Source organism: Microcaecilia unicolor, chromosome 13, assembly GCF_901765095.1.
Source record: "Microcaecilia unicolor chromosome 13, aMicUni1.1, whole genome shotgun sequence".
NCBI lineage: Eukaryota > Metazoa > Chordata > Amphibia > Gymnophiona > Siphonopidae > Microcaecilia > Microcaecilia unicolor.
This window is the reverse complement of record NC_044043.1, coordinates 40,783,974-40,798,446: the sequence shown is the minus strand read 5'-3', so window position 1 is coordinate 40,798,446 and position 14,473 is coordinate 40,783,974. Positions and strand designations below refer to the sequence as shown.

At 45.2% G+C, this 14,473-nt stretch overlaps 1 protein-coding gene across 6 annotated transcripts in view; it reads left to right on the top strand.

Moving 5' to 3' along the window:
- Positions 1-14,473, top strand: part of KSR1 (kinase suppressor of ras 1) — a 257,289-nt gene that overhangs the window by 162,919 nt on the left and 79,897 nt on the right. For all 6 annotated transcript variants that reach the window (XM_030186220.1, XM_030186219.1, XM_030186215.1 and 3 more), the window contains 2 exons: positions 5,064-5,538; positions 9,361-9,365. In XM_030186220.1, the coding sequence (XP_030042080.1) occupies positions 5,064-5,538; positions 9,361-9,365 (480 nt within the window). The remainder of the gene's footprint in view (positions 1-5,063; positions 5,539-9,360; positions 9,366-14,473) is intronic.

Below are 14,473 nucleotides of genomic sequence, written 5' to 3'. Positions count from 1 at the left end.
GGGCCGCTGGGTAAGTGCTCTCTCCCCCGCATGGCCAGTTCTTTTTTTTTTTTTCAGCCTTTTTACCCACTGCGGTAAAAAGAGCCTCAAAGCGCGGCAAAAATGGCTGCCGCAGATAGCGCAGGGCCCTTTTTACCACAGCTTAGTAAAAGGGCCTCTCAGTGCGGAATATAGCACTTAACTGGCTATGTGCTAGCCAGCTCTGCAAACCCGGAAATTCAATGCTGGTGCCCGGACATGGCCAGACATTAAATTTCCGGGTTTAGCGCCGGCAGCGGTCAGCAAAATGCTGATCACCGCTAGCGGATTATTGGGCCCTTAGATGCCAACTTATGCTATTATTCCATAAAGGAACCTTGGTTCCCGGATGCTTTTATAAAATTTTTGTATTGCATCTAGACGCCTAAGTTCTGGTGCCCAGTTAAAGATTTGCCCCCGTTTTTTGTACCAAATTAATTAAGAGAATTCATAAACCTGAAAAAGATTGTTAAGACATGATAACAGTTTATAAATGAAGATGGTGGTGGTTAGGGCTTAAGCCTTTCCTTTATATTTAACTCTTATTTAGATTCCCTGAATCTCTATATATTTCCCCCCCCCCCCCTCCCTTTGGATTATATTGTGGTCTAAGGTAGACATACTATGAGTTAATTAGAATTATTAATTTTTCTTTATTGGAAGTACATTTGTACTATATGTCTCATATATGTGTCTAATGTTGCTTGTAACAAGATTAATGCTTGTGAAGTTTAAAATTACATAAATAATAATAATTTAAAAAAAAGATTTGCCCCCATAATACTCAAGTACTCATCATTATTATCCAGCATTTTGTACTTCTCCTAGTACTATAAGAATACTACTACTACTACTATTTAGCATTTCTATAGCGCTACAAGGCGTACGCAGCGCTGCACAAACATAGAAGAAAGACAGTCCCTGCTCAAAGAGCTTACAATCTAATAGACAAAAAATAAAGTAAGCAAATCAAATCAATTAATGTGTACAGGAAGGAGGAGAGGAGGGTAGGTGGAGGCAAGTGGTTACAAGTGGTTATGAGTCAATAAATTAATTAATTATTAATAAAACCTAAATTGCCCAGGGGCTATTCCCAACCAACCCTAAGCTCCCCACAAAAGGCCTCAACCATTGCTTTCCGACTCCAGCAAAAAGAAACAGCAGGAAACAACTCCAAAAAAATGTGAAGAAAAAACCGCCATTCCAAAAACCCGGAAGCCATCAATCACAAGGAAGCCTTATAAACAGGCACTTCTCCAGGCCATTTATTTCCTCGATTACCCCACTGTGTGTTGTTTGCATAAGGTAGTTTACATTGGAATTAATTTATTGTAATCAACAGTCGTTAAAAGTACATTAATAATAGCTTATTATAAACAGTTTAAAAATGATAAAAACCCCTCTGCATCCTAAGGTAATTATATTACGATCTTCAATTTAGAAAAGAACTGAAAACATACCCTTTTTAAAAAAATTCTACAACAACTAATTTAGCCATTAATGTCTATTCTGATTACTAATCATAAACAATCACTTAAATCCCAACCGAATGACAAACTGCACTTGTAAACTAGTGGAGGAGTGGCCTAGTGGTTAGGGTGGTGGACTTTGGTCCTGGGGAACTGAGGAACTGAGTTCGATTCCCACTTCAGGCACAGGCAGCTCCTTGTGACTCTGGGCAAGTCACTTAACCCTCCATTGCCCCATGTAAGCCGCATTGAGCCTGCCATGAGTGGGAAAGCGCGGGGTACAAATGTAACAAAAATAAAATAGATACTATTGGAGATTCTACATGGAATGTTGCTATTCCACTAGCAACATTCCATGTAGAAGGCTGCGCAGGCTTCTGTTTCTGTGAGTCTGACGTCCTGCACATACGTGCAGGACGTCAGACTCACAGAAGCAGAAGCCTGCGCGGCCACATTGGTGATCTGCAAGGGCCGACTTCTACATGGAATGTTGCTAGTGGAATAGCAACATTCCATGTAGAATCTCAAATAGTAGCAACAGTGGAGGAGTGGCCTAGTGGTTAGGGTGGTGGACACTTTGGTCCTGGGGAACTGAGTTCGATTCCCACTTCAGGCATAGGCAGCTCCTTGTGACTCTGGGCAAGTCACTTAACCCTCCATTGCCCCAAGTAAGCCGCATTGAGCCTGCCATGAGTGGGAAAGCGCAGGGTACAAATGTAACAAAAATAAAATAGATACTATTGGAGATTCTACATGGAATGTTGCTATTCCACTAGCAACATTCTATGTAGAAGGCTGCGCAGGCTTCTGTTTCTGTGAGTCTGACGTCCTGCACATACGTGCAGGACGTCAGACTCACAGAAGCAGAAGCCTGCGCGGCCACATTGGTGATCTGCAAGGGCCGACTTCTACATGGAATGTTGCTAGTGGAATAGCAACATTCCATGTAGAATCTCAAATAGTAGCAACAGTGGAGGAGTGGCCTAGTGGTTAGGGTGGTGGACTTTGGTCCTGAGGAACTGAGTTCAATTCCCACTTCAGGCACAGGCAGCTCCTTGTGACTCTGGGCAAGTCACTTAACCCTCCATTGCCCCAAGTAAGCCGCATTGAGCCTGCCATGAGTGGGAAAGCGCGGGGTACAAATGTAACAAAAATAAATAAATAAATAAACCATCACTATAAGTCACAGCTAAACTGTAAATGAAAGCAATTACTGTAACTGCTAACCAGAATGTAATTTGTAAGCCACTTGGAACCGAACATGTTTTGAGATAGCAGTGGGATACAAGAATGCATGAATAAATAAAAACTAAAATTAAACAGTAGCCCTTCTCTTATAAAAATATTTTTAGCATTCTTTAGGAACTAAGACTTTACCCAGATCCCATAGCATAGCTTAAAAAACAAGCTTTCAGCTTTTTGTAAAACTCCATATAATTAAAGACCTGCAATTGATGAGCTGTATGTGGAAGGAGTAGCCAAGTGGTTATTAGCGCAAGTGAGCTGAGAGCCCAGGAAGCCAGAGCTCACATTCCACTGACACTCCTTGTCAAGTTGGTCAAGTCACTTCATCCTCCTTTGCCTCAGGAACAACTACTACTTATCATTTCTATAGCGCTACTAGACGTAACTAATGCCCAGATGATCCAAAGCCTCGCGCTGTTCTAAACAGCGCTCTAAAAATAGCGCTGTAACTGCGCGGGGCTTTACCGCCCCTATGATCAGAGATAATAGCATGCAAATATGCGCTATTATCTCTGATCATATGGTAAAGTGCGGGAGGATTTTGCCTGAGAATGCGCTTATGCACAATCCTCCCGCAGTTGTTTGACAGGTCCGGGCTGTCAAAAGTCCAGACCTGTCAAACAGGGGCTGGAGGTCCGTGGGACCACCAGACCCCAAACAGCAAGGCCCCGGTGGCCTTGTGCCCCCACCGAACCCCCACCCCAAGCCAGCGACACGGGGGCTAGAGGTCCAGCGAACCGCCAGTGCCTCTGACCCCCTGGACACAAGTTCACAGGGGGCTGGAGTTCCAGTGGATCTCCACCCCCCCCCCCCCCCCCCCCGAAAAAGCCCTATGGGCCGCAAATCAAGCCCCCCCAACCTGGTGGTCTAGCAGCCCTCTTCCCCCCCCCCCCCCACGCCCATTTCTTTGTTGAAGGAGGGAGGTAGTACACTCCCTCCTCTTCCAGCACTGTCTTGAAAATGGTGGCGCCCGTCCCTGCCCAGTGCATCCTGGGATGCGCTGGGTAGGGCTTCACACCATATAAGGGCACATAACCGGTTATCTTCACTGAAAATGACTGGCTGCTAACTTATGGGTGTTCCAGAGACGGAGTCAGGTTAAGTAAACTGCTTAAATCGAGCCGCATAAATAGCAGTCATATCTTTAAGCAGTTGGCATATGCAGGCAAGGGTTGAATATTGACTTAGCCAGCTCAAAAAAAACCTAGATATTCAATTCCAAAGCCCAATCGGGGCCCAGCATTGATCATCTGGGAACAACACTGGCAGCGGGCAGCAAAACGCTCACCTCTACTAGCTGAATATCGGGGGTAAATACCTTAGCTGGCAGGGATCCCTAAGCCTTGCCAGTTGAAGACATTCACAGATGGCCATGACTTTCCTTGGACAACCATAGCAGCCAGTGACAGCACTCCTAGCTGTCAACTCCAGCACCTCACACATGTTCTCGCATATGAACTGAGCATGTGTGAGAACTGAGCATGCATGAGGTTCCTGCATCAGTGGCTCAGAAGCGCTGCTGCTGACTGCCAAGGTTGTCCAAGGGGAGTTTTGGCAGGCTCCAGATTTCTTCAGCTGACGGGGCTTGGGTATCCCCACTAGCTACCACCAATAGTGCACCGCTACTGGGTGGACCTGGTTCAAAAGTGGACTGGCCCAGACCTTACCAGGCCCACCTATGGCTATGCTTTAGGGCAGGGCCGCCGAGAGACTGGGCCGGGCCTGGGCCAAGGCCGCACCCGGGCCCTGCCACCCCTCTCCCCCCGAGGTCATCATCGTCGCTGCCCCCCTCTGTCCACCATCAGGCCGGGCCCCCCTGAATTAAAATCATAGCACCTCACCTCAATTTTGCTCCGTGTGAAAGAAGCACAGCAGATCACCTCCCTTTGGGCCTTCCCTCCCGGTGGTGGACGGAGGGGGGGGGGGGCGGGTGGAGGGGACTGCGGCGCCAGGCACCCCTTGGAGGCCCGGGTAATTTTGTCCCCCCTGCCCCCCCTCTCGGCAGCCCTGCTTTAGGGTGTAAAATCAGTTACTCAACAATCGTTAATGAATAACAATTTCAACACAGTTTCTATAATTAGAACATTCCACTTACAAAACCGGGACAATACAAACCCATCCCTCCTACCCCTCTCAAACTTGTACAAGTGTCTGTATTTTTATAAAATAGACTCCTTCCTACACTATAAATCAGTATAAGGATCTGTTATAAAATGACCCTTCTAGTGTGGTTTGTTCTGTTTAATGAGTTGGTTCTTGCTCACTGAGCAGTCCTTGTATATGTAATGTCTTTGGGTGACTTTGAACTGTCTTGATAATGTCTTTAAACAGGTGGAGAAATAACTGAAGACGCACTGTGGAATGCCTCAGATTCGCGGAGAGAAAGCAGTTCCACACCACCGTCTGACTATTCCTACCCGGCGGGGGTAACCTGGATCCCTGGAGTGCTGCCCCAGTTTGCAAAGACCAACAGTCAGCAGCCGCGCTCCGTGTCGGTGTCTGCGATCCCTTCCACTGACTCCCTTGTCTCTGGCCCTGGGCCTTTTATTTATATGGAGCATCTTCAGGACCCCTTTCCTGCTGCCTCCCATTGCACCAGGCTAACGCTTAGGACTCCACATGGCATTACTGTCACCCCTCCCAGCACGCCTCAGTCAAAGAAGAGGAGCAAACTGAAGCCCCCACGGACTCCTCCCCCACCTTGTCGCAAAGTCTTACAGCTGCTGCCAAACTTTCCAGCCCTCACCAGGAGCAAGTCCCATGAGTCGCAACTAGGCAACAGGATAGATGAGGTCCCTTCACTTAAGTAAATATTTTTTTTCATTTCAAGTATTCTTTTCCAAGTAGCTTCTATTCACTGATTTTTATCCCCTGGAACTTTGATTTGACCAAAGAGTGTTTAAGTAATTGGAAGCCATTTTGAACAAGCATGGCACCAGTGAGAGCGTGGCAGCAGCGGGGCAGGAAAGAGTGGTGTTCTTTCCTGCCCTCGAAAAGGCCGTTAGACCACTTCAGTGCTGAGGTAGGGCGGCCGGCAGGCGGGTGGGCGATATTCTGTGGAGAAATTGTGAATTCTGCGCAAATTCTGCGCTCTGCAGTCAGGAAGAATTCTGGCAGGACTAACCGGCATTGAATATCTGAACGTATCCAGTTAAGTATGATTCAGCATGTAACCGCCTGAGCAAAACCGGACAGAAATGGGACTGAGTTTTATACGGTCCAATTTGCCCAGTTAATTTAGGTGGTTGAATGCTGAATATCAGTACTTAAACTGCATAAGTGCTGAGTCCGACCCCGGACTACCCACAGAATAGCTGGTTTTCAGTTTAGCAGATAGTGCCACTGTATATTGTACTAATTGGTTAGATGCACTGCACGATTGATGTAACCAGCCACGAGCCTCTCCTGCTTTGAATGTTGACCCCTTAGTGTCAGCCAGAGGTGGAGGGAACACAAATCCCACAGATGTATGTAGTTCTGTTGAAGTACCTACACATCTCCTACTCCTTCACCCCTGTCCTTCTCTACCTACCTATCACTTTTGTTATTCTGTTATAGTTAACTTTTATTTTCTTTATCAATATCCTGTAATCCCTATTACTATGTGAGCCACATTGAACCTGCTTTGAGTGGGAAAGCGCAGGGTACAAATGTAATAATAAAAATAATCAGTGCATTTTATCTAGCGAAAAAGGTGCTGGTACTCAAATGCCAGGCCACCCTTCAGGGGTGGGGTGAGCACTGAGGGATCCACCCCACAATAGCCAGGCCCCCTGCAACCAGTCACAGAATCTATGACAAGGCAGAATTGTTGTGTAGAGCCTGAGCTCTTTCATTAAAACTTGGGGATCATGGGTCAATTTTAGCAGACAATGGAAAAGGTGCCGGTACTCAGTACCCCCAAGTACCCCCTCAAAAAAAAAGCCCTGATAATAATAATTGTTCATCTCTCAACCTAGCCAGATAGTTTTTCTTTGCTCCTCTGAGTTACAGTTCAAGATGAAATCAGGGCTGCAATCTGGTGCACTAAGCCTTTGTTTGAAATAATTTGGGGGGGGGGGAGGGTCACTCTATTTTGTATCCCCCTGCTATTGCTCCTAGTCTGATCATTGCAACAACAGTCCTTAGCTGGGAACCATACACCATTGCTGCTTCCAGAACCCTGCAATTATGGATCTCAAATCCAGCCACTAGGTGTCACCATTCCACAGTGATGAGGTGCCTCCCCCCCCCCCCTCCCCCCAGGGGCTATGAGCACTTCCTTTGCAGGATCTGCAACCCCTGCTGACCTGGGGATTATAAAACCTGATTTGGAAATCAAGCCCAGGTCTCCAGTATGGAAAGCACAGCACTACCGCTGAACCAGCCTTAATGTATTATTTTTTTAATTCATAGCTTTATTTTATTTAATTTTTTATACAGTATACCACCTGATGAAGTGACCTGCCCAAGATCACAAGGAGCTGCAGTGGGATTTGAACCAGGCTCCCTTGCTCACTGCTCTAACCATTTAGCTACTCCTCCACTCCATAATTTGTTTGCTTGTTTGTTTATTTATTTATTTATTTATGATTTAGTTTTATTTACCACCTTTTTGAAGGAAGAATAAGTCAAACATCAGCAACAACCAATTACAGTAGTAAAAATATTCAAACAATACAAAGTACGGCATAGCTACTTACTTACAATGACAATACCATACATAGCATTGGGTGCTGGCTGAGTTCACATCAGGCTCCTGCAACTTTTGTTTATTTATTGGTATTTATTAGTTGTTATCCTTTGGTCATTTTCAGTGCTAAGAGTGTGCAGTCATATTTTTGTATATAGACTGTATTGTGTGTTAGGAATCTGGGGCCTGATATTAAGCTGACCTCACCACTGATGGAGTTTTTCCCAGATATTCAAAGCTGGGTCCTGTCTGGGCTAACACGTAGCCACTTAAGTTGATATTTAGCATGTAAACAGCCATGGCTACTGCATAAAAATAGGACATTTATGCAGTCCCATGTATGCGCTAAACCTGGCTGCTTAGATCCAGATTCTATATATGACGCCTAAAAAAGAAATCAGCGCGGTAAACATTTCCGCCTAGGCATATTCTGTAAGCGTCGCCTAAATGTATGCGTGGCATATGGAATACGCCTAGGCAGAATTCACTGCACCTAAAACCACGTGCATCCATTTTCACCAACGAAAACGTGGCGTAAATCCAGGCGTGTAGATTTACACACGCTAGGCCGTATTTTATAACAGCGGGTATAAATTTTAGAATGCCCACAAATCGCCCATTTTTCCCACCTATAACCATGCCCTGTTTTGCCTGCGTGCATTAGAATTTAGGCACAGCGCATTACAGAATACGCTCAGGGATTTGTGCACCTACATTTTTGCCAATTGGTGCTCATTATTGCTTGTTAAGTGCTGTTTAACAATACTGATTGGCTTGTTAAGCCAATTAAGTTTTGCATGTTATACAATACGCTTGGATTTCGGCGCAGCACTCTAGGCGCGCTACATAGAATCTGGAGGTTAAGAGCTGAATATCAGCACTTAAGCAACCAAGTGCTGGCTCCGCCTCCAGAATGCCCCCAACATAGCCGGCTTTGAGTTAGGCTCTAATCGTGAATTTCAGCGGCACTTAAGCCGGTTAAGTGCTGCTGAAAGCCACTAGGCTGGAGTTTAACTTTGTCCAGAAGCGCTTCCTACTGGGGCAGTGTCTGCCTGGCTGCTGTGTGAAGCAACAGTACGGTGCCTGAGCCAAACTCTTTTTTTTTTTTTTTTCCATTAATGTTTTATAGCTACCACTTTAGAGAGAAAAATTCCTATCAGAAAATAGCTCCTTTCCCATGCTTCTCATGCCCCAGCTGCTCATTTGGGAAGAGAGCTGGTTAGTAAGACAGCTCTCAGGGGACGCGTGAGGGGATTCCCAGTTCTGTCAGTACATCACCAGCCTGCCACAGCTGTCTCCTGTGCTCCCCAGTGTTGCTTTATTTCAAGAAAGAATTGTGTTAGATTTCTGCATGATTAACTGTGTTGTAGCAGCAGACCTCGTCCTACAGGCAGTGGCCCCTCTCAATCCAGGGCTGTATGAGTGTAGGACACTGAGAGGTGGAGGACAAGATATCGATGATAGGCAGGACAGAGAGGTGAGGGGGAGCATGGTGAATAATGTGAGTTTTGAAAGGTGCGCACTGATATGGCACTCTGATTCCAAAGAGCAAGCCATTTCTTAGTGATTATGCAGCAACATTGAAGATTCGTGGGCCTGGCACCCTAGATGGTATCAGAACTCCAGAAAAAGTTACCCAGTTCCAGGAGGGCATCCTGGTTTTGAACTTGTATTCCAAAGCAGTATGGTAGTTGTAGTCGCCAGCTGTGCTCATTGAAACCAGTGCTGTAGGTTCCATAATGGAAGAATCTTTCTGCCTGCTAGGTCAATGTTTTTCACTGGCTCCCATTTCCTACCTACAGTCTGCAGCAGGGAGGAGCTAAAAGGCAAGACAGGATGAACCTCAGCTTATATACGGAGACTTGCATATTATTTTCACCATGTTCATGACTTTGCCTAATTCATTGAATCTTGCATTGTAAATCTTAATTTTCACATGTGTTTTTTTTTCTGCAGGTTCGGTAAGAGCACCAGATTATTTTCTGACCAGTCTCTGTATCATTGGAATCGGAGGGGATTTCCTCTGCACAACTGTATCGATCTCATTCTGACTCTGCTAGGGTTGAAGGAAATGCTCCTCCTTTATGGTTTCATAAGTATAACGCTTACCATGCCTGGGTTCTAGCAAGTAACCCTTGTAATCACTTCCAGCATTTTATGTCCTCTGTTGGTGCTGTAGAACATAGGGAATGTTTCCTACACAGCAGAGTTAGTGCAGGACCAAGGACAGTTAGGTAAGAGATTCTTTGACTACCCACTCCTGGAGGCACACCTAGACAGTTAGGTTTTCAGGATTATCACAATGAATATGCATGAGAGAGATTTGCATACAGTGGGTTTCCAGTACATGCAAATTCAGCTCGCCCATTTATTGAGGTAATATCCTGAGGACCTGACTGGCTAGACTAGACCTCCCTCCAGGAGAAGGTTTAGAAGTACTGCCTTAGGGCAAGAGGTGGTGGGAAGGACAGGGAAGACTGATCACCAGAGAGAGCCACGGCATAGATGATTAGGCTTGTGCTGTCAACAGCTGGGAGATTTCCTGAGCTAAGGCAGTAGACGGTCTGGTCCAGGAGATCCCCATCTGATGGCAGCTGTTACTTTAGGATATATTTTTAGAAGGCAGAGCCCCCGCCCAACCATCCACTCCACTGGTGGAAGATATGAAATGCATAGCTCATGTCTTTATCATGTTGTATCACTTCAGCTGATTCTGCCTAAAAATCCCCAAATTTTAAAGCAACAGGGCTTCCAAAGAGACTCAGAATTACCAGCTTGCATATTTCCATCCTTGTCTCTATCAGGTTTATCCCTTTCTTATTTTCTCAGTCCTGTTTCATTCCTGGAATAGCAAAAAGGCGCTGAGTGTCTTGCAACAGCAGAAGAGATAAACAGAAAGCAGACGCTGAAAGTCCAAACATATTCTTTGTTCTTACAGACCCCCATACAGAGGTTTGAAGCTGCTGCTCTACTTTCTGTGAGGAAACTACTGCTGAAGTCATCTTGCATGTTCATTTGTGCTATCTGGGCTAAGCCTTTCTTGTCCCTGGTTAACTGTTTTATATCACTACCCCTGATGCAGCCTTATTGGCGAAACGTGGCCACGTCGGGTCTGTATGAATAAAGAATCTGGACTTTCAGTGTCTGCTTTCTATTTCATTCCTGTACATGTTTCTGCTTTCTTTTTTTAGTTAGAATCTATGTATTTGTTTGGATTTAACTCACACCTTTACAGTAGTTTCTCAAGGCAGGTAACATTCAGGAATTTTGGCAATGCAAGGCTTGAACTTTTATCGTGGCAGTTCAGTGTCCTTCCTTTCCTATGTTCTTTGATGATTAATGGATTAGGGTGTGGCCAAGATATACATTGTTTTGGCTACAGGCAATCGGCACAGCAACACTTTGCTCAATTTTAGCAATAACGGGAAGGGAGGGGAAGAAAAAGCCAATGGAGGCTTCAGATTCTGCTTGTCTCATCTTGAGAGTGGAACAGGAAGAAATTGCTTTTGTTGTTATAATTAGTTGGCAGGTATTGTTGCTTTAACTCAAAGGAGTGTAGGCGGAGGAAATATATGAAAATTAATTTTTGTTGTCTGATAGCAACCATTCCAGTTTTCAAGAAATTTGTTTTCTATCGCGTGAAAATGTTCCTCCTTCTTTTCACTGAAGGTGCTCAAAATGTGGCTAGCTTCCATCTCCTGGGGGTTAGCATTGTGGATTTGGAGTTTTAGATTATTCATCTTTCCCTTTCCAAACTCAAGGTGAGTTACTTTTTGAGTATAGTAGATATTTGCCTGCTCCAGAGGGGTTATAATGGAATAGCCTTCCTAATGACCTTTGCTCGGAGGCTAAGCTGCTCACCTTTTCTAGGTGAAGATGTGATTATTTGACCTGTAGATGACCTGGGGAAGGAGTTGCTGTGTTGCTGACAATACTGTAGGGTGGATGTATGGTTGGGAGGGTTAGGAGGTTGGAGAAGGATTATGTGCAGATGGTTGGGAGGGTTAGGGGTTTGGAGACTTGGAGAGGAATTATGTTCAGATAGTTGGGAGAGTTAGAGAGTTGGAGAGGGATTATGTGCAGATGGGCATGTCAAATTATTATACCATAGGTTATGGTGGCGGATTGGGTGTTGATGGGTGAGATTGTAAGGTGTGTAAGGATTTTGTGTTGCTTTCTTTGGAGCTCCATGGGGACAATAAGCAGATGATCCCACTAATAATTTAAGAGGCTGGTGTACTAACCTACAGAAGATTTTAAAGGGAGAAACCCGTGAAGATGAAAAATGTACAGAATGATCCCAAAATTTTTATTTTTGTTACCGAAACACTTGTATTTCACTCTTTTCTGTGTTTTTATGTGAAACAAACAGTAAATTTTCATGCACAGTTTGATATGCACCAAAGATTTACTTCAGTTCTGAGATAATGAGCCGTTGTAATGCAGTATCATGCAAAGCAGTTGATTATCCCAGAATTCAGCAAAAGGCAGTGTGGAAAGACATCGTCGCATGCAGTAGCGTTCCTAGGAGCGCTGACACCCGGGGCGCCCCCCGGGTGCAGCGCAACCCCCTGGCAAAAGAAACCCCCGGGTGCACGCCGCTGGGGGGGGGGGTGCCGTGCACCTGTCGGCTCTTCGTTTCCGTGCTCCCTCTGTCCTGGAACAGGAAGTAACCTGTTCCGGGGCAGAGGGAGCATGAAAACGAAGAGCCGACAGGCGCGCGGCACCCCCCCCAGCGGCGTGCACCCGAGGCAGACCGCCCCCCCTTGGTACAATACTGGTCACATGCTAGTTTTCACCAATCAAGGTAACTGTGCCTTAGTGAGGTGTAGTTATTTTTTTTCCCCCACCAGCTCCAGAACTCAGGTTCACATGGAAGATTTCTACACAGCTAATTTGCATGAGATCTTGGGATCTTGCCAGGTATTTGTGACCTGGATTGGCTACTGTTGGAAACAGGATGCTGGGCTTGATGGACCTTCAGTCTGTCCTAGTATGGCGATAGTTATGTGCTTATGAGTAGAAAACTTCCACATGAATAAGGCTATTAATCGACTGGAAAACTCATGGGTGACTATACAGGCCTCATAGGATTTCCTGTGTGTTAATGTCCTTACTTATGTGGAAATTTTCTACGCCTGCAGATTAGCGGAGTGGGAAACTTCCACATGAGAATAACAGATATACTGCAGTGTATACTTGCTTTGTGGAGTTTTTATGCCCAATGATAGAATCCGAGCGTGCGTTACAGATAAAATCTTTTACTCATAATCACGCTGAAAACCTACGGTTTCTGAGGCCTTTTCTCCACAGCATAATAGAAGCACCATTTTCTTCAAAAGTTCCACATGAACCTGAGCTATGGTGCTGGCATAACATATTAGAGCACGTCATTGTCCATCAGTTTTTGTAGAATTCCTGATTTTGTGTGCACTTGCACAACAGCACTTCAGAAATGTAACTTTTGCAGGCAGAGAAGTTCACTGTGGGGCTTTTAACTAAAGTGCATTAAGTACTTAGGGAGTCAGTTCAATAGAGGGTACTCTAACTTAGGTGCCTAAAATTAAGGTGCTCATCTAGTACTACATAACAGGGGCGTAGCCAGACTTCGATGGGAGGGGGGGTCCAGTGCCCGAGGTGAGGGGGCACATTTTAGCCCCCCTCCCAGCGCAGCCACCACCACCACCAACAACAACTTTGACCCCCCCCCCCCCACCGCTGACCCTCTCGACCCCCCACCGCCAACCCTCCCCCTCCGTCGCCTACCTTTGCTGGCGGGGGACCCCAACCCCTGCCAACCGAGGTCCTCTTCTTCCGGCGCAAGGCTTCGTTCTGTTTCTGAGTCTGACGTCCAGTGTACCTGAATGTAACTCACCTTGAGCTACTACTGAAAAAGGTGTGAGCAAAATCTAAATGAATAGTAGAATTGGCACTAAGCAAACAGCAGTGGGATTCCTAAACTGAGGTACCAGTTTATAGAATTGCCCTGTAAGTGCTTTTTGTTTTATGGAGCGGGAACTAGACAGGGCATGGTCGTGGATAGTATGCAACAGTCAGGCTGTCAGTAGTGCAGTTTCCATGGCTTTACTTACACCATGTCAGTGAGACCAGGTTCCAGGCACGCTAATGCACATGTCCAAACATTAATTGCACAGAACATGCTGGGTACACTCCAAGCAATTAGCACACAGCCTTTGCATCTAACATGCGCTGATTTTTGCTGTTAGGGCTCGTGAAGTGCAAAAAGTTAAAGCACCTTAGAAATAGAAGCATGAAGATGATATTTTACAAATGTTTTTTTGCAGAGGGGGGTCCACATGTTGAAAGACAAAATGCTATTGTTTTTCTGTATCCCCCTATGAACAAATTTGCAAGCAGTTGTTGGTTGCACCTGCGGATAAAGTGATATGTTTGAGGTCATGAGAACATCACTGGGAGGAGCCAGCTTCAAATGCTGGTTCTGTAGTTCTGAGCCCACTTCTTTAACCACTAGCCTTCTCTTCTACTCCAATTTGGTTATGTTCAAAAGTATATGAAAGCATAAGAATATCCACACTGGGTCAGACCAGTGGTCCATCTAGCCCAATCCAGGTGACAAGTACCTGAGAGAAACCCAAATAGTAGCAAAATTCCATGCTACCAATTCTAGGCTAAGCAGTGGCTTCCCCTTGTCTATTTCAGTTCCTCCAGGAACTTGTCCAAACCTTTTTTAAACCCAGATACACTAACCACTGTTACCACATCATGTGGCAACGAGTTCCAGAGCTTAACTATTCACTGAGTGAAAAAATATTTCCTCCTCTTTGTTTTAAAAGTATTTCCATGTAACTTCATTGAGTGTCCTCTAGTCTTTGAACTTTTTGAAAGACTAAAAAAGTCAATTCACTTTTACCCATTCAACACCACTCAGGATTTTGTAGACCTCGATCATATCTCCCATCACTGTTTCTCTTCCAAGCTAAAGAGCCTTTCCTCATATGAGAAAACTTCCATTCCCTTTATCATTTTGATTGCTCTTCTTTGAACCTTTTCTAATTCTGCTATATATTTTTTGAGATACGATGACCAG